Source organism: Ptiloglossa arizonensis, chromosome 6 (genome assembly GCF_051014685.1).
Source record: "Ptiloglossa arizonensis isolate GNS036 chromosome 6, iyPtiAriz1_principal, whole genome shotgun sequence".
Classification (NCBI taxonomy): domain Eukaryota; kingdom Metazoa; phylum Arthropoda; class Insecta; order Hymenoptera; family Colletidae; genus Ptiloglossa; species Ptiloglossa arizonensis.
The window spans coordinates 12799199-12822803 of NC_135053.1; the positions used below are offsets into that span (position 1 = coordinate 12799199).

General features: G+C 42.7%; 1 protein-coding gene across 4 annotated transcripts in view; it reads right to left on the reverse strand.

Moving 5' to 3' along the window:
• Positions 1-699: 699 nt before the first annotated feature.
• Gbs-76a (Glycogen binding subunit 76A) overlaps positions 700-23605 on the reverse strand; it is a 96074-nt gene continuing 73168 nt past the window's right edge. For 2 of the 4 annotated variants that reach the window (XM_076315225.1, XM_076315224.1), the window contains exon 2: positions 700-3135. In XM_076315225.1, the coding sequence (XP_076171340.1) occupies positions 700-3033 (2334 nt within the window). In that variant the 5' untranslated portion in view covers positions 3034-3135. Of the gene's footprint in view, positions 3136-3522; positions 3646-10417; positions 10446-23605 lie in introns of those variants that run through there. The other 2 variants (XM_076315227.1, XM_076315226.1) reach the window with 2 other exon arrangements.

Genomic DNA, 23605 nt, shown 5'->3' on the forward strand with positions numbered 1-23605 from the left:
TACGTATACGTATACGCACAAGTATCCACGTACGTATACGTATACGTATACGCGCAAGTATCCACATACGTATACGTATATATATACAACGTGCGTACACATTGTTGTGCAAACATTGGAACGATAAACGTGTAAAAAATTGTCAGTCTAACAGTCGCGTCAAGTTCTCCCGGTCCACTCGAAGCGCTCCGCTCGGGGTAATGGCAGGAAAGAATAATTGACGCCGGTGTGTGTACATGTGTACGCACGCGCGCTCGTGCATGCGTGCGTGTATGTGTACGCGTGTGTCGATATGCGAACGTCGGTGTATACGCGGTGCGTGTTGGTATCGCGTACGATCCCCGGTCGGGTTCTCCCCGATCCGTCTCTCCGTCTCTCCGTCTCTCCGTCTTCTTGCGTGGTCTCGTAGGACAGTTCTGTACGGTAGGTACACTTTAGGAACGTTTATTACATCCGTGGTCGCTCTCTCTCTCAGCGTCGCTCGTTAGCCGTATTCGGGTCCCCTCTTTCGGGCCCCGGCCCTCCACGGTCCGTCCGTCCGTCCGTCCATCCGTCCATCCACTGTTCTCGCGATACGCGAACGGCCCCGGCTCCCCCGTCGTCCACCTCACCGCTCCTCCCCGTACTGGTCGTCTCACCCCGGCCACCGGCGTCGCGGCGGCGACCCCCGTGCAAACACCGACGATCTGGCGGAGTCCATCAGTAGAACATCGGCGACCACTCGTGCTGTTGGCTCTCGTTGGCGGTGATCGGCAGGTAACCGACCGCCGAGGACGCTGGCAAACACTGGAAACAGTAATTGGCCCCGGCGTTGTTGTCCCAGTACTGCTCGCCCTTGCATTGGAAACGCACGGCGAACTCGAGCCGCTGTCCGACCGTCAGCGTGTAACAGTAGAGAGCGAACGCGAACTTGTCGCTGAAACCGTCGCACGTGTTCGGCACGTAGGTCGCCTGTAGATCGCTGAAGTTACGCCACGAGTTCAACGTGTACCGTATGTGGACCGACTTGTGGAAATCGAGATTGATCACCCGCACCGTGCCCTGGATGCACAACGATACCGGGTCCTGGACGAGAACGTTCTCCAGGCACACGCGACGCTCCCGCACCAGATCGAGGAAGTTCGGTTGACCGCCCGGCTGCTGGAACAACGGTACCAACGTTCTGTCCAGCTTGCGCGGCGGAAACGCCCCGGAACCGCGTCTACTGTCCATATACCTGTTCCCCCATGAGTTCGATACGGTGTTCACCGGGCTGGTGTCCTTCTGGAAGATATCGTCGTAGATCAGATCGCTGTACGCCGAGTTCGGTACTTTCGGTATCTCGTCCAGGAAGGTTCTCACGTCGGCCAGGTCCAGTCCCAACACGTCCGCGAATCTCACGATCTTCTTCCTGCCCGGTGTACCGGGCGGTGTCTTCCCCGTTTTCAACGACGAGCAACGTCTGATCTTTTGCGGGCGTTCCTCCTCTTCCTCCTCCTCCTCGGTGCTACCCTCGCGCGATTCTTGAGTGGTTATCGGTATGTCGTCCCTCACCGTCGGGCTGGTCGCGATCTTTTGCAAGAGTAGACACATCTTGTCCTCCTCGGTGCTGTTCATCACTGTACCACCGTTCTCGATCTGTAGCTGCACCTCGTTCTTCAACGTGGTCTCGATCACCATACCGCCGGTGGTACACTCGAGGGTGAGAGCACCGGGTATGTTGATCGTGCTACTGTAGGTCGAGTGATCGTCCTGCTCGTTCAGTGACAAGAAATCCTCCGTTTTCGGTTCGACGAGATTGTTCGCGGTGTTCGGTTCCTCCTCGTCGCGCGGTAACTCTTCCTCGTTGGTTTCGTCGGAGGTGTCCGGTGATTCCTCTTTCGCCAGGTTCCTCGCGTTCTTGATGTCCTCCAGTTTCCCGTTCACCGTGATCCCGTTCGCGAAATCGACCTCGTCGACCCCGTCCTCGATCTTGGTCTCGTCCCTCCTGCTCAGCTCGCGGCCGATCAACGTTCTTGTCCCGTGTACCGGTATCTCGGAATCGGAGTGCGACTTCGGCAACCGATTCTGCAACGTGGTTATGCTCGGGCTGATTATCGACGGGGTCTCGTCCTGCAGGGAGACGGTGCTCTCGTCGAACGTGCTCCAGAGCGACTCGTGGCTCACCGAGGTGGTCTCCAACGAGCTACGATCGTTCGAGTCCTCCGAGTTGCAGACCGTGTCCTCGTTCCTGTGCTCGTTGCTATCCCGGAAATTGTTCCGTCTGATCGAGGAACTCGACTCGGACGTGTCCTCGGAATGTTCGACGTTGATCTCGGGCCTCTTGCGGTACACCGGCTCCTTGCTTTTCGTCGGAATCTCGCAACCGTTGGAGAGATTCGAGCTGGTGACCTCGCTGTCCGAGGTGGTCACCGGATCGAAGTACACCTCGTTTTTCGTTTTCTCGACGTCCGAGGATTCCGGATCGAAGTATATATCGGAGGAATCGCTGTCGGGCGATGTACCGGTGATCGGTGACGCGAACACGCAACCCGATTCCAGATCCAAGCTGGCAAGATTCGCTTTGGAACCGTTCGGTGTGCAGTTGCAGCCGGCGCCGCGATGGTTGTTAGACGCCTTCAACACTTCCGGGTTCACTAGAAGATCCGCAACCTCGGCGGCCGTGGCTTCCTCGGCCGGTGAACTGAAACCGTCCTCGATGTCGAGAACCAAATCGTAGCAGAGATCCGTTCCCGAGCTGTGACGCGGCTGATGTTGTAGCACGTGATTGGTCGTCGCCGTCGCCGTCGTCGCCGCCACCGCCGCCGCCGCCACCGCGTTGTTCGTCACCGGTTTCGACGCGGTCGAGGAACGCAGCCAAGAAGTCTCCTTCGGCTTCGCGGTCTCCATGTTACGTTGCGCCGTTTCCTCACCGCCCAGGGACGTCAGCCGCCGATGGAGACGTCTGGCGAATGCCTCCGCGCGACCACGGCAGCTGCTCGGGAACAGGGAACTGACCAGCCCGCAGGAAGGACCGCCGCTGTGGGCGCTGCCCGCCGAGTCTGTGCTGCCCATCTCAAGGACGGACGAGCCGGATGTCCCGTCGCCGTGCCTGCCCTCCGAGGGCGAGCTCGTGCTGCTACCCTGCTCTTCCGGCTCGCGACTTTCGGTGTTCGCCTGGAATGCAGAAAACGGTCGCGGTTTAGAAACGATTGTCCGTCGTTGCGCGAGATCGTTCCTTTTTTTACGGGAACGCGACGACCTTTAATCGTCTGTAATATTTATAAATGGAGTAACGTGTAAATAATCGTGTTCAACGAATCGACGAACGATTGAAATTCTTGTAACGTATCGTCGACGATAAGGAAATAAACGATCTCTTCGGTAACGTGGCTGTCCTTTTAACCCTGTTTACCGAGATTCTCAAGACACGTTCTAGGAGAGCCTATCGGGTGATGTTTGTTCAAGTGTTTGTACAGTAGCGACTGTACGATAGCGGTTGTCCAAGTGTCCGCGCTTGGTACTGTATATCCGAGTATCTACGATTTAGCAATGTTCGAATACCTGATCCAACAGCGTCGAAATATCTGATTTAGTACCGTCCAAGTGTCCGATCCGGTAGCGTCTGTCCGCGCGTCCGACGCAGCGGTGTCTATTAAACCGTCCAATACAGTGCTTTCTATTCAAGTGTCCGTTCAGTACCGTCCGTTGGAGTGTTCGATCCGGTAGTGGCTATCCAAATGTCTAACGTACCGGTGTCCATCCAATATATCTAACTATCTAATACAGTGGTTTCTATTCAAGTGCCTATCCAGTACCGTCTATCCATACACCTGATCCAATACTGTCCGAGTGTCCGATCTAATAGTGGCTATCTAGCGGTGTCTATTAAACCGTCTAATATAGCGGTTTCTAGCCAAGTCTCTATCCGGTACTCTATCTATCCAAGTGTCCGATTCAGTGGTGTCTATCAAAGTGTCCGTTTTAATGCTTTCGATACAAGCCTCGATCGAAACGGTATTCGTTCGTGTACGATCTAACGATGCCTCTCTGGGTGTCTAATATATTCCTGCCTATTTAAGTCTCTGACGCGTTGCATTCTTCTACGAGTCAATAACGTACGCTATATTCGAGCGTCTTCGGATCCTCGATGGAATCATTTCTCACGATCGGGTCGCTAGCTTGAAAATAATTCTTAAGGGATTCCCCGATTTCCGATACCACCGAATACCGATACGTGCACAAACACGTGGACTACAGCGAAATTGTTACGCGAATATTATTTAGAGTCGCACGAAACACGAATACAATTTAGAATCGTGTAAATAGGAATACAATTTAGAGCTACACGAACACGAATACAATTTAGAGCTACATGAACACAAATGCAATTTAAAGCTATACGAACACAAGTGCAATTTAGAGTCGCATAAATACGAATATAATTTTTAGTCAAAATGTTCAAACATTTCAAACGAGTTCGAATATCTTTCGTCGAAAAATGATCAAACTATTGTACAAGCGACGCTAAACCAACAAATATAGATAATACTTGTTGTTTAACGTAGAACACATGGTCTGCAACTTTCGATAGAGGAAAATATATATATTCGTTTGAAAAAAGAAGATCCTGAAATCTTCAAAAAAAAAAACGATACAATTTTAACGATTCGTCGAATATTATTTCTTTGGAGTAACATTAGTCGGACCATCGTCCGTTACGGTCAATATTTACGAATTTATTTCGAAATACGTAATCGATATTTTCCAAGCTATTTAAGAGGTTTGCGTTTCGTAGTTTACTCTGCGTAAAGACGCTTGAAATACCATGTATATAATACCGGTGTAGCACAGTTCATTTATTTAATATTCCTATTGGTGCCAGGATTGAATTGTCGTCGCGTGTCCGTCGTCGATAAGGAGATAATACTTCATTGTATAGATATTATTAATGTACACAGAGTGGTTCTAGAATGCAGCTATATAGAACAAGAAAATAGGATAGAAGTTTTCCTTTCTGTTGCATGCATTTATAGTTGCATCGATAACCGATCGGTTTTGTATCTTTAAGGAATTCCAGGACCTTCTTACTGCGTTTCGAAGGTAACCATAAGCATGCTTCGTCTATGGATATCCAAATCTCGAAATCATTCGTTCTTCCCCTATCTCGATACTTTTGTATCCCAAAACGAGGAAAAGAATCGAATTCTCTGAACGCGAGAGTACACGGTTGCATTTTAAATCTCGATCTTTTGCAATCTACAATTGCATCTATAGGTAGATGCACCCTTTAACAATTCCACCGTGACAACCGCGACAAAATTATTCCAGATGCTCGAGTCGAAGTAAACACTAACTTCTAATAAGATTAATTTTCATTCCTACCCAGTTTTGCAAAATTTTCCATTCAGTGTCGTGGAAATAAAAATTGATCGTTATCGACGAATAAATTTCTAAATCGATCGATCCTTGTCGACGAGAAAATTTCAATATCGATCGATCCTTGACGAAACAATTTCTAAATCGATCGATCCTTGACGAAACAATTTCAAAATCGATGAATCCTTATTGAAAAAATTTCCAAATCGATCGATCCTTAACGAAACGATTTCAAAATCGATCTAACTTCGTCGATGAAACAATTTCCAAATCGATCGATCCTTGTCGACAAAAAAATTTCAAAATCGATCAATCCTTGACGAAGCAATTTCAAACGAGAAAATTTCAAAATTGATCGATCCTTGACGAAACAATTTCAAAATCGATCTATCTTCGTCGAAACAATTTCAAAATCGATCTAACTTCGTCGACGAAAAGATTTCCAAATCGTTGAATCCTCGACGAAACAATTTCAAAATCGATCTATCTTCGTCGAAATAATTTCAAAATCGATCTCTCTTCGTCGACGAATAAATTTCGAAATCGATCCGGCGCGTCGAGTTTTCCCATGGGTGATTAACTCGTCGCGGAAGAGGTCGTGGACGAATCAGGTCTCGGTAACGCGGATCGCGTAAAACCGTGGCAATTTTCGCCGCGATTCGTCTCGGATACGGCTACCGGTCACGGTCCCATTATTCCACCGTCACCCTGTATACGTATAATTTGCCTACGGTTACCTCCACGACAAAGTACAGCGCTGCGCAGGCAGCCAGGCAGCCAGGCTGGCACGAGGGAAGGTTTAATTGTGCACGAGGAGAAGCGTCCTTATAAACCATGAATTTAAAGGCTGTTTCGTAACGCGAAAGGTCACGAGAAAGGAGGGAGGGGGCGGATGATCGTGAAGTAGGTGGACGAAGGGGTGGGGTGGGGGGGTTGGGGGAGGGGCGGGAGGTTCACGGATCGTCATTTGAATACAATTCGCGGCCGTCGTCTCGGGGATCGAATCCCGGTTTCGCGTATAAATTTGATCATCTCCATATCTGGTATCGGCTCGTAAATCTTGTTTTCCACTTAATACTCGGGAACGCTTTGGCACCGCGGAATAGAATTACGTGGTTGTTAGCACCGCGGCCGTCCGCGAAGAGAAAGACGAGGAAGAAAAGTCGATTGAGTTTAATTTAATCCGCCTGCGAAAATAACCGGACGAAACAGCTGTGGGATGCTGCGTCGCGCATAAATCGAAACGAATGGCCGCCGACCGTACCCGCTCGTGTGACGTTGACGAGTACGGACAAAACGAACGACGAAACGATCCTCGTCGTCGTCGTCTTCGTCGTTATCGTTGTCGTTGTCGTCTACGTTGAACCGTAAGGGAGCTGCGCGAGCTAGATACGCGCAAACACGACAAACGACGAAGAATACGGCTCGGTAACATTTATCGGACACACCGTGGAAGTCTAGTTACTGTAACAGTTACTCACTCTGCGCATCGCACAATCATATTATTACTCCACCTCCCTCCCACTGTACCCCCACCAAGAGTCTAAACCCCTCCCCTTGGACGTTAGGAGTTACAACCGTTATTACAATGTTGTTATTATAATAGCTTCGAATTACGTCCACCGTGCGTCGCGCGCTGTGTAACCGCCGCAACATCCTTGAATAGAAATAACGTCGTTCTATTTATATGCCCTTAAATTCTAATATAAACCGATATCGTGGCCGATCCGCGTTCCTGCGTATCGATAAACGTGGCGAATTCGTCGACACGAAAGTCAACCAGAACGAATCGCTCGTTCGTTCGTTCGTTCGTTCGTTCGTTCGTTCTTTCTCTTTTCCCTCGGAGCGATTAATTCGAGGTTAGGTTCGAAAGGAGCCGCTCGGGCCCCGGGTACCGCGCCATTACGCGAAATTATTCCTCGCGTTCCGTAATGTACGGTGCCGCTTTACTTATGCGCGTAATAAAGACGTTTAAGAGCCATCGGGATAATAATTATCGCGCGACGTGGAAACATAAATTGAAATCGTTCTTCTTTTTCTCTCTCTCTCTCTCTCTCTCTCTCTGTTACTCTATTTATTTTTTCTTTTTCCATTCTCTTTTCTTTCTCGAACAGGCGGTAAACTCGTTCGAGGGACCGATGGTTACCTTGTCGCTTCGGTTACGGTGTAACGTGACTTATCGCGATTGTTAATTATTCGGTCGCAGGAGCGAACGAACGGTCGCTGCTTGTTTGTAAACAAGATGGCGAAAATGAACCCGCGTTAATGACATCGCGGAGAAATTTGAGCGGAGATCACAAGGTTGGCTCACGGCCACGATGCTAATAGAAAGAGTGAGCGCAGGAAATGCGGATGATGATCGTCATCTCGACCTACGTGTCGACATTTCGACGACGCAACGAACCGCTGCGAATCGGTTCGTGCGCCGCGGAAATAATGGCATCGTAATACCAACAACGGTTGATAAATCTTACGATAAGAGGGAACAATGTCTCGGTCCCCCGGGAACCGTGAAACGAGACTTCTCGCTTCGGAGGAGACGGTAACTTCGTTCGAATTTTCGGCCATCGGAGATCCATGGACAAATTGATCGTACTTCGGTACGGTCGAGGTATAATACTTTGCTCGGAAGAATTATTTTTGTACAAAGACAAACGTTATCGAGACTTCAAAAGAAGAGGACAAATACGATCGAAAATTTTTACAAAGAGACAAATAATATTGAGAATTTATTTTAAAAAAGAGACAATTATCGAGAATTTACTTTAAAAAAGAGACAATTATCGAGAATTTTTAAATATACAAGACAATTGATATACAAAATTTGTAAAAATTCGCGCAAAGGGACCAAGATCGTACCGAAGAACAAAGTTGAAAGATCGGTAATCTGTTTGCTAGAAACGACGAAAAAAATCGAACGAATTTGAACAGTGTTCGATTATTCGATCGTTGAGTGTCTTACGTAAAGAAAATCGGTAACGCGGACGAGATTGAACTCTGAATACCGACTTGCTTTGTTTTCATCTTGAGAACATCTATACATATTATATAATATGTATAGATCACGGTCGAGACAATCGTAAAAATAATCTCGCGATCGTTTAACGCAAAAATGAGACACGGTATAAGATCAACGAAGGAAACACTTACTGGCCGTTGAAAACACTTACTTATCGCGCGTGGTGTACACTTCGGTGTGCGACTATGTTGCGTATTGCGTAGTTATCGTCGAGTCGAGTCGAAGTCAAGTCGAGTCGAGTCGAATCGAGTCGAGTCGAGTCGAAGTCAAGTCGAATCGAGTCGAGTCGAGTCAAAGTCGAATCAAGTCAAGTCGAGTCGAAGTCAAGTCGAGTCGAAGACAAGTCGAGTCGAAGTCGAGTCGAGTTGAAGTCGAGTCGAGTCGAAGTCAAGTCGAGTCGAGTCGAAGTCGAGTCGAGTCGAAGTCAAGTCGAGTCGAAGACAAGTCGAGTCGAAGTCGAGTCGAGTCGAAGTCAAGTCGAGTCGAAGTCAAGTCGAGTGTTGCTCGAAAGTTAAATTGATTTTCATTGATCGAACGTTTCGTTTCGCGATGAATCGTCCGCGATTCGAACACGTCGAAATATTAATATGTTTTCCACTCTCACCTCCCGTATGGTGTTACCGTTCCACCGGTCCATGGGCACTCGCATGCAAATCGTGCAACAAAAACAGAAGCGACTTGTCGGGAAAGCAACGCAGTCGCGAAACGTACACACGAAGACGAAGAGAGGAAGAAACGCCCTCGTTTCGCCTTCTGCCTCGCAATCGCAGAGGTCTGGCAATTATTTTTGGCGCCGAGCTCGCCATAGCCGATCATCGAGAGCAATTGGTCAAGAAATGGAGCGTGATGACCACCATGACTCGTACGCCCGGACCGATCGAATCGACATCGTTCGTCGATTTTCGAACCGAGTGCAAACCGATCGATTCGATGTTTGCGCGTCGAGAATTCCAATCGAAAAAAAAACACCGAAATATTTTAACGTGCAAGTGGAAAAACCATACGGTGGATCCTCGCGGATACTTTTTAGCCAGCAACGAACGATCGCTGAAATCGACGATACGAGACGAATAATCCCAGGTGGAATAAATTTCGTTGATCCGCGATAATTGGACAACGATCGAACCCGGGAGATAATTATTCCTTTCTTGTTTACACGTAATGGTGGGTTCAAACGTAGCCGGGGATACGCGGAACGTAATTTACCCGGTGGACATTTTAATACACCGCCTTGGAGCTCTCTTTGCTCGGTGAAATTAACTAAAAGGAAGTGTAAATATAATTAAACCGAGCACGCGACGCAAGAGCGCGGAATTACGAACGTGTGGATGATAAAATTGGAAAAAGTGTCCCTACTAGAAACACCATTCGAAGGATGAAGAGACATTGGAAATGGAGATTTAGAATCGATTGGGTATCGAATCTCGAACGAGCGATAGAACGAAACGTCGATGAATTGTTTTCAACGCTTGAAAAGTTGAATTCTTTTTTTTTCTTACTAATTAACTTACTAATCGACCATGTTTTAAATTTCGGTAGATTGATCGTATTTATTGGTGTGTATATATATAAAACTAACTGTTTCGAATTTAATTTCGAACGAAGTGTAAAGAAATACAAACCCACGAACTACAGTACCACTAAATGACGATTAACTTCGATCGTTTTTCGAGAATTTTATTAACAAATATATCCACGCGTTGGAATCGTTAAAGAACGCGTCCGATAGCGTTTATACAACGATTGTTAAAATCTATCTGTCGATCTATTGTATAAACAAAAGCAACCACTTGTAAGAATCGTTTCTACCGCCAGAGAAAAATTTTCTTCTCGACTCTATACCGCGAGTAAATTATCGATGGTTTCGGTTCAGATGGATCGCGTTATAAATTCGAAAATTTCGATTCTAAATATAGCGCGAGCAGGAGGAAAACGGGTTCGAGGAACGAGCGATTTTTTTTCCACGACGCCATTGAGAAAACATTTTCTAAATATTACGCGAGTCGAGTGTGGAAATTAGAACGATATAAATACCATTGGCAAAGAATCAGTTCTGCCTACCTGATTTCCGCCGAACCGACATCCCAACGGCGCGAAATTTTCAAATATCTGAGATTCTTCGCGAGAGACGCGCGTTTACGCGTACACGTACGCGTCGGGATGTTTACCGATGCTCGAGTTCCGTTTCGACTCGAAATGCGTTCGTTTCCGTAAGATCTTTCTACTCTGAATCGTGCACCGTGCTTTCTACTCTGAATCGTGCACGATGCTTTCTACTCTGACTACTCCAACGTGCTGTCTACTCCAAGTCGTGAACGGTGTTTCGTACACTGAGTCGCGATCGTTCGACGTGATCCCAAAAGTCGAGAAAAAAATAAAAAAATAGAATCCGCTCCTCGAACATGTTCGCGCGAACTATGAAGATTCAATCACGCGAACGATCGAGCTTCATCGAACCAGCTTCGACCATGGAGACTCGCGATACTGCGCCGTGGTGAAAAAACAAACTATTGCAACGATGAACGAATTAGATAACTCGTAACACAATTCCGCGCGTTACGTCGCACTACGTCACTTACGGGGACATTCGTGGCACGGTTCAAGGAGAATTTGCGTTTCAAGTTAACGAAACAATGTCGTCGAGTGACAACACTGAACGACCGAGAACAGATCGACAATTAAAGAAACTCTCGATCGAAAATAAAAGTTTCCAAGGTTGACTTTCCAAGGCGACAATCGACGAATTTTTCAACGATCTTATAACGTGAACGTTATGGTAGTCTTGTACACAAATGTTCGTCGCAAGATATAGTTCTATGTGTACTCTTTCGGGATATTTCCACGGTACAGTGCGCGAGTATGCGACCATAGGCGCATTCTTCTCGCGCGAAGAATCGAGGTTTGGATAATATCGCAACAGGATTATTTATATATAAATTTCTACGAGATGATCGAAATATGATAGACTGCTCGATAAGTTTCGTCGTTCGATAAAAAATGGAGATATTAGGTTCGTTGTTTTATTTTTCTAAAAATTGACGAACATGTGTGAAGTTTCATGTAGATCCGTCGACTCGTTCGTATATTTACTGTTGTTCAAAGTTGAAGTGTCAGTATTTTTTTAGTATGGAAAACACGACAAAATTTACACAAGAATTTAGTATGTTATGAACGATTTGTGTTTCAGTTTCTCGTTTTATTGTTAAACGCGCATTCTTCTTTGTGGATGAAAAATCGGGATACGAAGAAAACTGTTGCTACTGTGTAATGAACTATGTTTAATGGTACTACTGTTTAGTGAACATGTGTGAAATTTCATGTAGATCTGTCGATTCGTTTGTATATTTACAGTTGTTCAAAGTTGAAGTGTCAGTATTTTTTTAGTATGGAAAACACGACAAAATTTACTTAAGAATTTAATATGTTATGAACAATTTGTGTTTCAGTTTCTCGTTTTATTGTTAAACGCGCATTTTCCTTTGTGGATGAAAAATCTGGATACGAAGAAAACAATTTCGTAACGTCTTTGCGCGTACCTCGTAAATTTCTCTTTCGGCGCCTATGAATCGTTCGGAAAATATTTTAGCGATCGGTCGATCGGTCGAATCGTCGTTTAAGACGATTTTTCCATCGTACGTAATTGTACGAGTCTTACGGTCTTTCTTTTTCCGGTAATTTTCATAATATTTGGGATTCGGTTGTATGATTCATCTCAAGTGACTTCTTCGCCAAAAATGAAAAACATCGAGTTGTTTTCCATTCCTATCTCGATTTTTCATTTCCATAATATCTGGGATTCGATTGTGTAATTCATCTCGGTAGACTTCGCATAATATGTGAGATTTGGTTCTAATTCATCCTGGATAATTTCTTCGACAAGAATCTCACCGAGTTGTTTTCCATTTCTATCTCGATTTTTCATTTCCATAATATCTAGAATCCGATTGTGTAATTCATCTCGGTAGACTTCGCATAATATGTGAGCTTTGGTTCTAATTCATCCTGGACAATTTCTTCGACAAGAATCTCACCGAGTTGTTTTTCATTCCTATCTCGACTTTCAATTTCCATAATATCTAGGATCCGATTGTGTAATTCATCTCGAATGACTTCTTCAACGATCTCACCGAGTTGTTTTTCATTCCCATTCCAATTTTCCATTTCCATAATCTCTAGAATCCGATTGTGTAATTCATCTCGAATGACTTCTTCGACGAAGATCTCACCGTTTTCCATTCCTATTTCAATTTTTCATTTCCATAATTTCTAGAATTTGACCGTGTAATTCATCTCGAGCAACTTCCCATAATATCTGAGATTTCGTTCGAATTCATCTCGAATGACTTCTTTAACGATCTCACCGAGTTGTTTTTCATTCCTATCCCAATTTTCCATTTCCATAATATCTAGGATCCGATTGTGTAATTCATCTCGAATGACTTCTTCGACGAAGATCTCACCGTTTTCCATTCCAATTTCAATTTTTCATTTCCATAATTTCTAGAATTTGACCGTGTAATTCATCTCGAGCAACTTCCCATAATATCTGAGATTTCGTTCGAATTCATCTCGAATGACTTCTTCGATGATCTCACCGAGTTGTTTTTCATTCCTATCCCAATTTTTCATTTCCATAATATCTAGGATCCGATTGTGTAATTCATCTCGAATGACTTCTTCGACGAAGATCTCACCGTTTTCCATTCCTATTTCAATTTTTCATTTCCATAATTTCTAGAATTTGACCGTGTAATTCATCTCGAGCAACTTCCCATAATATCTGAGATTTCGTTCGAATTCATCTCGAATGACTTCTTTAACGATCTCACCGAGTTGTTTTTCATTCCTATCCCAATTTTCCATTTCCATAATATCTAGGATCCGATTGTGTAATTCATCTCGAATGACTTCTTCGACGAAGATCTCACCGTTTTTCATTCCAATTTCAATTTTTCATTTCCATAATTTCTAGAATTTGACCGTGTAATTCATCTCGAGCAACTTCCCATAATATCTGAGATTTCGTTCGAATTCATCTCGAATGACTTCTTCGACGATCTCACCGAGTTGTTTTTCATTCCCATTCCAATTTTTCATTTCCATAATATCTGGAATTTGGTTGCGTAATTCGTCTGGGGTGACTTATTGGTGAAAAATCGCGGCGACTTCTCGGGAAATGACGTACTCTCTCTCTGTTTCGAGGGATTTCTGTTCGATCGGTTGCTCGAAAATAATTACGCGGCTGGATCGTCGTCGGCAGGACGCGGCTAGGAAGGCTCGAGCGAGACTCTATTATTACGCGCGGCACAGAAAACGCAACGAGGGACGTCGCGCCTCCGGCATGCGCGCTCCTCTCGCGGATTTCTTTCCTGGCTCGGATTGCACCTCGATCCCCGCCAACGCCGTCGATCCTATCTGAATCGTAAAGTTTCTTTATCTGGATCATAAATACAGAAAGGAGCACGCGGACGAGCGATGCTGCCCGCGGGTTAAGCGTGTCGAAGCCAGGGCGTTCCCGTGACTGGAATATAACGTCGGTGCACGTCGATGAGCCTTGGAGGCCAACAGCCTCGAAGCCTCGTCTTACATAACGATTATCTATCACGCACGCCTAGACTTCCGATAGACGAGCGCCCGTGTGTGCGAGCAGACGTCGCGGATACGTGTACGACTGTACATGGGAAAACAGATGTTCCCGATTACTAAGCGTTCGGTGTCCCGTATCGACGACTCTTTTAGAATCTGCCCGCTGGCCTAGAACAGGGCCCGGGGACTAGTCGGTGGATTTTTCGTGCGGCTCGTATACACGAACGCGAGTACGAGTCGAATGTTCCATGTGAAATTGGAACACAGCGAATACGCGTTCGAATACGTTTTCCGTATCGTTCGAGAGACCGGATATTCGTGGTACTCGGATAACGCGATACGGATCGTGAATCGAGTTCTTCGTCGAGTGGGTATTTAGCTTTTTTTTGTATCGGTAGTATTCGAATAGTCGAATACCACGATTAGGATATTCGTGTACTCGAATATTCGATCGATTGCATTCGAGCTACGAAATTGGAGTGCTACTCGTATACTCGGATATTGGAATATCTTTGTGCAACGATCGAGTGTCCGAATGTTCGTTGTACTGTTTGAATATCGCGATACGAACTGTAAATCAGGTTCTTCGAGTTACAGAATTGTGTATTTAATCGTGTTCGATGTATTTTTGTGTTTAAATATTCAAATGGTTATGTTCAATTGTTCGTATACTCGACGAATAATATTCAAATAGTTGAATATTCTGGTAACGATTTACAAAGATCCAACGAATGATATTCGAATAATCACATATTCAACGAATGATATTCGAGTGTTCCTATATTCGACGAATGATATTCGAATAATCACATATTCAACGAATGATATTCGAGTGTTTCTATATTCGACGAATGATATTCGAATAATCACATATTCAACGAATGATATTCGAATAATCACATATTCAACGGATGATATTCGAGTTCTCCCATATTCGACGAACGATATTCGAATAATCACATATTCAACGAATGATATTCGAGTTCTCCCATATTCGACGAATGATATTCGAATAATCACATGTTCGACGAATGATACTCGAATTATCACGTATAATGATATTCGAATTATCACACATTCAACGAACGATATTCGAATTCTCCCATATTCGACGAACGATATTCGAATTCTCCCACATTCGACGAACGATACTCAAATTATCCCATATTTGACGAACAACCCTCGAATCGTAACACATTCTACGCACAATATTCGATTACCTAACCACAGAATATTTGAATATTTCCAGGCCTATCCCCAATTATCGTGTAACGATTCCACCGATCTCCGAAGAAGCTTCTAAGGCGAGATTAATTTAGACCAGCAATGGAATCAAGCGCACAGCGAACACAGTGGTACCTCTGTCTCGCGTTTCAACAGTGGATAGATTCAAAAGTAGATTCCACACAGGAAACGGATGCACGGTTATTCGTACCTTAGGAACCGCGAAAATGTTCATCCTCTCGGCTCACTGTCGCGAAAGCTGCTAATTGGACCGCAAATTGTCCGCGTCTTTTCCAGATACGGACGCTTCGTTGGTTTGCAACCTGCAAAACCAACTACAGAGACACGCAAAATTTCCGCGAACAACATCCGGGGGAATGGTCCTTTGATACCTGAGGGTGCTCGTTATAAGAGGACGGTTACATCGCTGTAACCGAACGCGTGTTTAACCACTTAAACACAATTAAATACAGCGTGTCTTTAACCAATCAAATACGTTGGTCGTTTCCCCTTTCCAAATCGTTACCGTATTGGCAGCGTGCCTATCGACGCTCATAACTGGAAGTAACTTGTAATTTTCGTTGTCGACACGCAAACACGCTTCGGGGAAAAAATTGAAAAAAAAAAAACAACAACGAGAATCGAGTACGATCGAACCGTCGATCGATATAGTCGCTCTTTACCTTTAATCCGAGCGAGCTTGAATCTTGCACTTTGCATCGAACTATTGCAAATTTGTCAGATACTCAGGACTTGTGCAATCGTTCTCGCTTACTGGAATATTTCTAACGTGATTCGTACTCGTTGATATTATTGTTTACTCTTGATCTATTCGTAGATTTTTAAGTTTACATATTCAGCTTTCGTCGTTTATTTGAATTACGTTGCTCGTTTATTTTATTTGAAACACACATGGAAGTGACCGTTGCGATTGCGAAGAAATTGACGTTGGATGTTCGAATGATACGAAATGTCGTCGCAAAATGGACGTGGTGGTGTTTCAAACGATCTGACTCGTCCCTGAAGAAGTTAATCGGTAGAATCTAGTTGACGTTCGCGAGAGCAATCATTCCAATCTGCAACTGTACGACTTCGATAGTTGTAGGTAAAAGGGACCGAGAGATGCAAGTATCGCGACGATTGACGTAATTATCGGAGTAACCGATTCAATAAGGAGCGCCACTTACACAATATATCCCCACCACCTAAAGTTTGCGCTGACCTCTCGTGTAATCGTTGGTAAGGGACCAATGATCTACTTTTATTGTCGTTACGTTTTTAATTGACATTTTCGTGCCGGTATCGAATTGGCATCGATTCTCTGCGATACCGTTAACAAGGCTTGATTGAAAATTCTACTTCGTTTCACGATATCGATACTATTGATTGGGCATTGTTCATTCGTGTCAACGAACCAGTTCCTTTTATCGAGGCAAGGTGAGAAATAAAAATAGCACTCGTGCGATAGCGACAATAGTGTATCGGAGTATACGTCGAATCGTTGCATTTTTCGTTTCGAAATTTTTCAATATTTTAAACATCGAGTCGACTCGTACTCGAGAATCGATGCAATTGGTTACTTTTAAAGAACTCGTGCTTGAAAATCGATACAATTGGTTACTTTTAAAGAACTCGTGCTTGAAAATCGATACAATTGGTTACTTTTAAAGAACTCGTGCTTGAAAATCGATACAATTGGTTACTTTTAAAGAACTCGTGCTTGAAAATCGATACAATTGGTTACTTTTAAAGAACTCGTGCTTGAAAATCGATACAATTGGTTACTTTTAAAGAACTCGTGCTTGAAAATCGATACAATTGGTTACTTTTAAAGAACTCGTGCTTGAAAATCGATACAATCGATTACACTTTTGACCAACCGGTGCACAAAAGTGGTTACGATTGATTACTTTCGTTCGACTCGTACTTGAAAGTCGATACAATTGATTACCAGTTGATGGAAAGAAATTGAATGCGATAATGTCCCGGAAAATAATGCAATCAACGATTCGAGACGAAAAGGTTCGCGTTGCAATTTGCACATCCGAATGGTTATATTTTCGCTACTTTCGTTGGCTCGATGTCCCGTAACGGTACAATCGATTATCCGGCTCCTCGATGCATGGTATTAAGGATCCCGTTTTTAAAATTCTAATATACACCGGCGTGCCTCTACAGGCGCGCCGAATATGGAAAGTAATAATTGTGTATCCGTATATGTGTAAGATAATAACTCCGATTCAGAAGAAGCCAATAACGATACGGATGTTGGGCGTACGGGTGTCTCCGTGTTTAAAAAAAAAAAAACAGAAACAAATTTATTCGCGTATCGACGAATCTGTCCATAATCGATACCGTGTGCAGAGTGTCTATAGGTAATGTTAACGCAAACTTTTACCAAAAATAGACTCGTGAATTCTTCTCTCGGAGCCGCGATATTTTCGAACTTCGTCTTTAACAAATGCAATGCACGAAAATATTCTTTAAAACAACACTCTCTCCCAAACAATCGCCCACGAAATTACCTACACAACGATATCTTAATTCAAGCATCTTAGTTCTGAAAGTTGTAAATTGTACTGGCAACGTATCGAGAGTAAGAAAATTGGAACGATAAAATTCTAACGGTAGAAAATTCTTGATTTTCGTTACAAATATACGCTAATCGTCGACTTTCGAATTTTGTTTTTAGTTTTTTTTTAAACTTTTCGCGCGAAGAGTGTCTCAACGTTTCGATGCGCGATAATTTGTTCAATCTTGCGCGAAAAGATTAAATAACTCGTCGCAAGTTTCACGACGAGATCATCGATATCCCGTCTCGCGATTAAGTATACGCGATTAAGCTGTTTCTCAGTTTCGCTCGTTTTGTAACGTTTCACGTGTTCAACGAACCGAAAGGTTGGGCACCACTGGCGTGCAGCATGAAAAGCACGATTCAATCGCAGAAAGCAAAAGAACCACGAATCGAGCTCTTAAATATGTCTGCGCAGTGTCCGACATCTGATCCACGTTCTGTGCAACATCAAAAGCAGAGAACCACGTTAAAAAGCGCGGTGAATTGCAACTGCGACGGTGCATTGTTCGGGGACCCTATCGCGGACTACGATTGGCTCCACTCGCTATCGGAACTGGCCACTTTCTACTACCTTCGACCAAATATGTCGTAGATAAAATTCGTCTCAATTGTGTAACACACCCTGTATAGCTTCGTGAACATTTTTCACTCCTTTTGTCGCGAAACGAAATTATTAACGCCGTACACTTTTATCAAATCTATAGATGTTACGAATTGAACTGTCGTATAATAATAATCACTCTAAAAGTACGGGTTCTATGTACGGATCAAATATTCGGTGACTTCGAAACAATAAAGGACGTATTTTAAATAAAATCTTCTGCGACCTGCTAGTAATAGTATATACACGTGCATAATGAACACAATGTAATATATACAATAGTACAATATATACACGTGGATAGTAGACACATTATAGTGTATACAATAGTATATATGTACAAGTGCATAATAAACACACTGCAGTATATACAATAATAATACAATATATGTATGTGCATACTAGACACACTGCAGTATAGATAATAGTATATATACGTGCATAATAAAGACACTAGAGTGTATATGTACATGCACATATAACGCAAATATTGTAATAAATACTATACAATTATAACGAATGTTCCGTGCATAACATAAATATCGTAACGAGTGTTATATAACTGTGAGAAATGTACTATTGGATGTGTACAGAGTGTGCAGGATGTTGAAATATACGAAGTATCGGCGATTGTCTAATTGTTTACAGCGATATACTAACTTTATCCTATTTGCTATATTTAGAAATTCGCCGCACAAGTTGTACAATGTCGGTTGCGCAGTGAAACGTACACTGGCGTTCGTAAGTCACCGGACACTTGCTTGTCCAGCTTGGAAAATGCAAACGAAGGTATCGATGCGATTTTCCAAAGCGACCTCTGTTGCACTCGTTCGTTCTACTTCCATATTTATCGTAAAATTTATAATACCTCGAGTGTAATAAAAAAAAAGCGATAAGCACGATCGTGCGTGCGAATAAACGCGATTGAAATTTAAGTATCTCTGAAAAGTATTTCGCAGAAAGTTTGGAACGAAACTGGAACGAAAAATATTAAAAAAAAAAAAATTAATCAGAATCCATGAAAAGAAAATCGATGATTCTACGAAATTAAAAATTTTCATTTCTTTTGGCTACGAAATGGACAAGCGTTGGTATCTTTTGTAACAGAATCTATACCTATAAAAAAATTTCTTTATTTTGCACAAATGTTGACACAATCGTACGTAAAACATCCACAAATTTCTGTAACATTGAATATCCTCATCCAATGAATTCAAAAATATGAAATTCCTTTTTCGAATTTCAAAGTTCATCTTCTCCTGAATTAACGTTACTATTCTAAGTGTAAGCTATTTACAATTGCTGAAGTTCTTCGGTATTCTCAGAATCGTCGTTGTTATTACATTTCTCGAGAAGTCTGCTTAGAATTTGAATTTGAAAATTCACTTTCGATACGAATAAGATTTATAATGCATAGACTCGGTTTCTCGAGAAATCGAGGAAAGGAGACATTCTTCCAAACTTTATACTAATTTCTTTTCACGAGTCGAATTTATCAGTCTGCCAATTCTATTAAAATCGACGAGAGTCGCTTCTGAATTCCCCTTGTAAATGTTCAACGATCGAATCGATCCATCGGTGATCGATTCGGAAGCGATTTTCAGCGATCCGTTACCGATACACGCGCCGGTAATCGTCGACTTCCTGCGACCAGGTCGGCCACTAATTTAACACGTTTACCATCGTGTGCAGTCGATTCGATATCTGTTTGCACGCACACGCGTTTCGAACTTCCTACCATTTGTGCACGAACCATCGACACCGATTTTTCACAATGCAAACTCCGAAGAGGGTCAACATACACGACGAATCGCCACGAAACACACGCTCGATCGTGAAAATTCTATTTCACTTCGAAAGAGAAACAGATTTGGCGCGACAACGAAAACAGAATTGCATCAATGGTGCACAATTGCACCGTCATTGCATCGGAGAAACCGATAACGAATACCGTGCGAGACAATGTCGCCAAAAATGCATTATTCGAAGCACAAGCCAAGAATTTCGGAGCATAACAATATTTGTCGAAAAGCTGTTATTTATAACACTTTATCGATGATGAAGAACATTCATTCGACAACATTTGTTTTGCAACATCATTGCACAAAATTTGCGATAGACGTGCAAATAAAGAAACGAAGTATAAATTTCCAAACTTGAGATTCAAATATACCTTCTCCCCTGTGAATGAACAAAATTTTTGTACGGACTTCAACTTTTTACATTTGTTGAAATGGAAATAAAAATTCGAACCGTAGAATTTTGACGATTTTTCAATTATAATTTCACTCCTCTCTGGTTTTCGAGGAAGTTTACGTTTGTTCGATGAAAATTCGGGAAAAAATCGTAACGCGGTGATAAAAGACGTTGCAAAAGTCGACAAAGGTTTGCGAACGTGTTGAACACGCCTAAGTCTCGGTGTATTCGTGTACGTGTGCCCACGCGTTGAGAACATTGCACCTGGAAGAAACGAAACGAGATACAAAACGGCTTACGTTCGAAGGGTCTTCCCTCGTGGCGGGATCTATCGACGTCCCTGACGACGTGATTAACGAATAATTAAAACACGGTGGGGGAGTACGACAGAGGAGGAACAAGGACTCGGCAATTCGATATGATCGTGTTCTTTGTTCTCGTACGCAATTCAGCGTAATGAAAATGTGGCTGAGCGGATTAATATAAAATTTCAACCATCTCCCGCTACGTATAAAGCAGATCCGCGAGTTGTTTTCGAAGATGGTTCTCCTCTTTCGCGTACGATGGAAATAAATTCGAAACGTTCGTAGCCAGATCTTTTGTAGAATTTTAAAAATGCGAAACGAACACTCGATCGTTGGTATCGTGTGTACAAGAAGTTTCGTGTGCGACTTGGAAGTTTTGTATTTCTATCGTCAATTTCGTGTGAATGTTTGGTAATTTTAATACCACTCGGGAAAGAATTTACTTAAAATATTGCTTAAACGTTGCGAGTGTTGTAGAATAGAAAAAAAATAGGAGGGAATTCTTTTGAGCTACAATAAGCCAAACCATACGGTTGAAACTACTCTCAAAAATTTTCATCTTTCTAATACATCGTTTCGTGAACTATCAGAGATACGAAAATATTGTTCAGTTGTGCTCAAGTAAACAACGTTTGCGCTCGGATCATTAATAAATGGAATAGGTAGTTGGTTTCGAAGATGGTTCTCTTTTTTCGTCTTCATTGAAAATAAATTCGAATCGTTCGAAACTTTCGAAGCCAGATCTATTTTAAAATTTTTAAAATACGAAATAAACACTCGAACATTGGCATTATGTGTTCAGAAACGTGACTAGCAACTTTTATATTTCTACCGTCAATTTTATACGAATTTTCTGTAATTGAAACACCACCCTGGGAAGAATTTACCCAAAAAAGATTCCTTAAACGTTACAAGTGTTACCCAATGGAAACTAATAAAACAGAATTTTATTTCAACTACGAGACAAACCACAGGTTTGAAACTACCCTCTAGAAATTTCCTCCCGCTGGTACACTGGAAAATAATCGATTGGAAGAAACATTATCCAATCGTGCTCGATACTCGAAAATAACCAAAAAAAATCGTCTCGTAAACACGGTTTGCGCTCGAAACGTTAATAAATAGATTCGTGGGTAGTTGTACCGTCTGCGCGGTACACGATGGAAAAAGAAAAGGTGAGAAGGTCTCTCGCTTCGGAAATCCTTGTACCAGGATGAGGTAGAAGCGTATTTAAAAAAAAAAGAAAAAGAAAAACCCCCTTGAAGGGGACACGCGTAATTTTGTAATCTCCGAAGCTGTCGCGCGGGCAATTAAATCATCGCGAACAAGCTCCTCGGGTCCGGTATCGGATAGAGGATAAAGTCGAACGGTTTTTAACATTCACGCGCGCGACATAATGGGAACGGTTTTCAACTATCGTTAAAACGGTCACGCTGATCTCGATATCCTTCGTTGGACACGAATAGACCGTTCGGTGATAGCGAGGCGCGATCGTTTGGTTAATTAATAGTCTCAATTTCCATCGAGAGCGCGGGTCAAGGTCGCGAGAACCAATTATCATCGTGTAATTAACCGACACGGTCGATCGCTGTTCGGTTGGACGATAATCGGGATCGTCGCGTCACCGTATTATTCGAATACCATTTTTCTATACGCTTATCCTATTTTGCAATTGGCGAGGTTCGCGCGTGTCGCGCGAAACTCTGCAAACAATATTATCGAACCAAGTATTCGCGTATCGTTGCATCGCGAAGATGTTAAACGTTTCAAATTACGCTGATAGATTGCTCAATAAGTTTCCTTCGTTCGTTAAGAAACCGTGCTATTAGTTTCGTCGTTTTATTTTTCTAAATGTATGGTACTAATGCATTAATGAACGCGATAAAATTTATCGAACGACCTAGTGTGTTAGGAACAATTTGTATTTTAGTTTGTATTATTTTTCGTTTTATTATTAAACGCGCATTCTTCTTTATGGATGAAAAATCTGGATACGAAGGAAACTGTTACAAGTGTTATAGAATAGAAAAAAATGTAATTACTTTCAAAGATAGTTCTCTTTCATCTTCATTGGAAATAAATTCGAATCGTTCGAAACGTTCGTAGCCAGATCTATTTTAGAATTTTGAAAATGCGATGTACTATGATCGATGATACGAAATACATACATGATAGATTACTGTTCGATGTACTATGTTTAATGTTACTACTGTTTAATGAACATGTGTAAAATTTCATATAGATCCATCGACTCGTTCGTGTATTTACAATTGTTCAAAGTTGAAGCGTCGTAGTATTTTTTTTACAATAGAAAAAACGACAAAATTTATGGAACAACCTAGTATGCAATGAACAATTTGTATTTTAGTTTCTCGTTTTATTATTAAACGCGCATTCTTCTTTCTGGATGAAAAATCTGGATACGAAGGAAACTGTTATTACTGTTCGATGTACTATGTTTAATGTTACTACTGTTTAATGAACATGTGTGAAGTTTCATATAGATCCGTCGATTCGTTCGTGTATTTACAGTTGTTCAAAGTTGAAGCGTCGTAGTATTTTTTTAGAATAGAAAAAACGATAAAATTTATCGAACGAACCAAGTATTTTTGTGTTTTCAGTTCCGATGTCATTCTCGACGCAGTTGGACTATGAACAATTAGAACACGCATAACCGTGGATTCGTGATCGTAATAATGCCACGATTACGCCTAGAATTATTTTACGACATTAATTGAACGAGAGCACAAACGATTGCCATT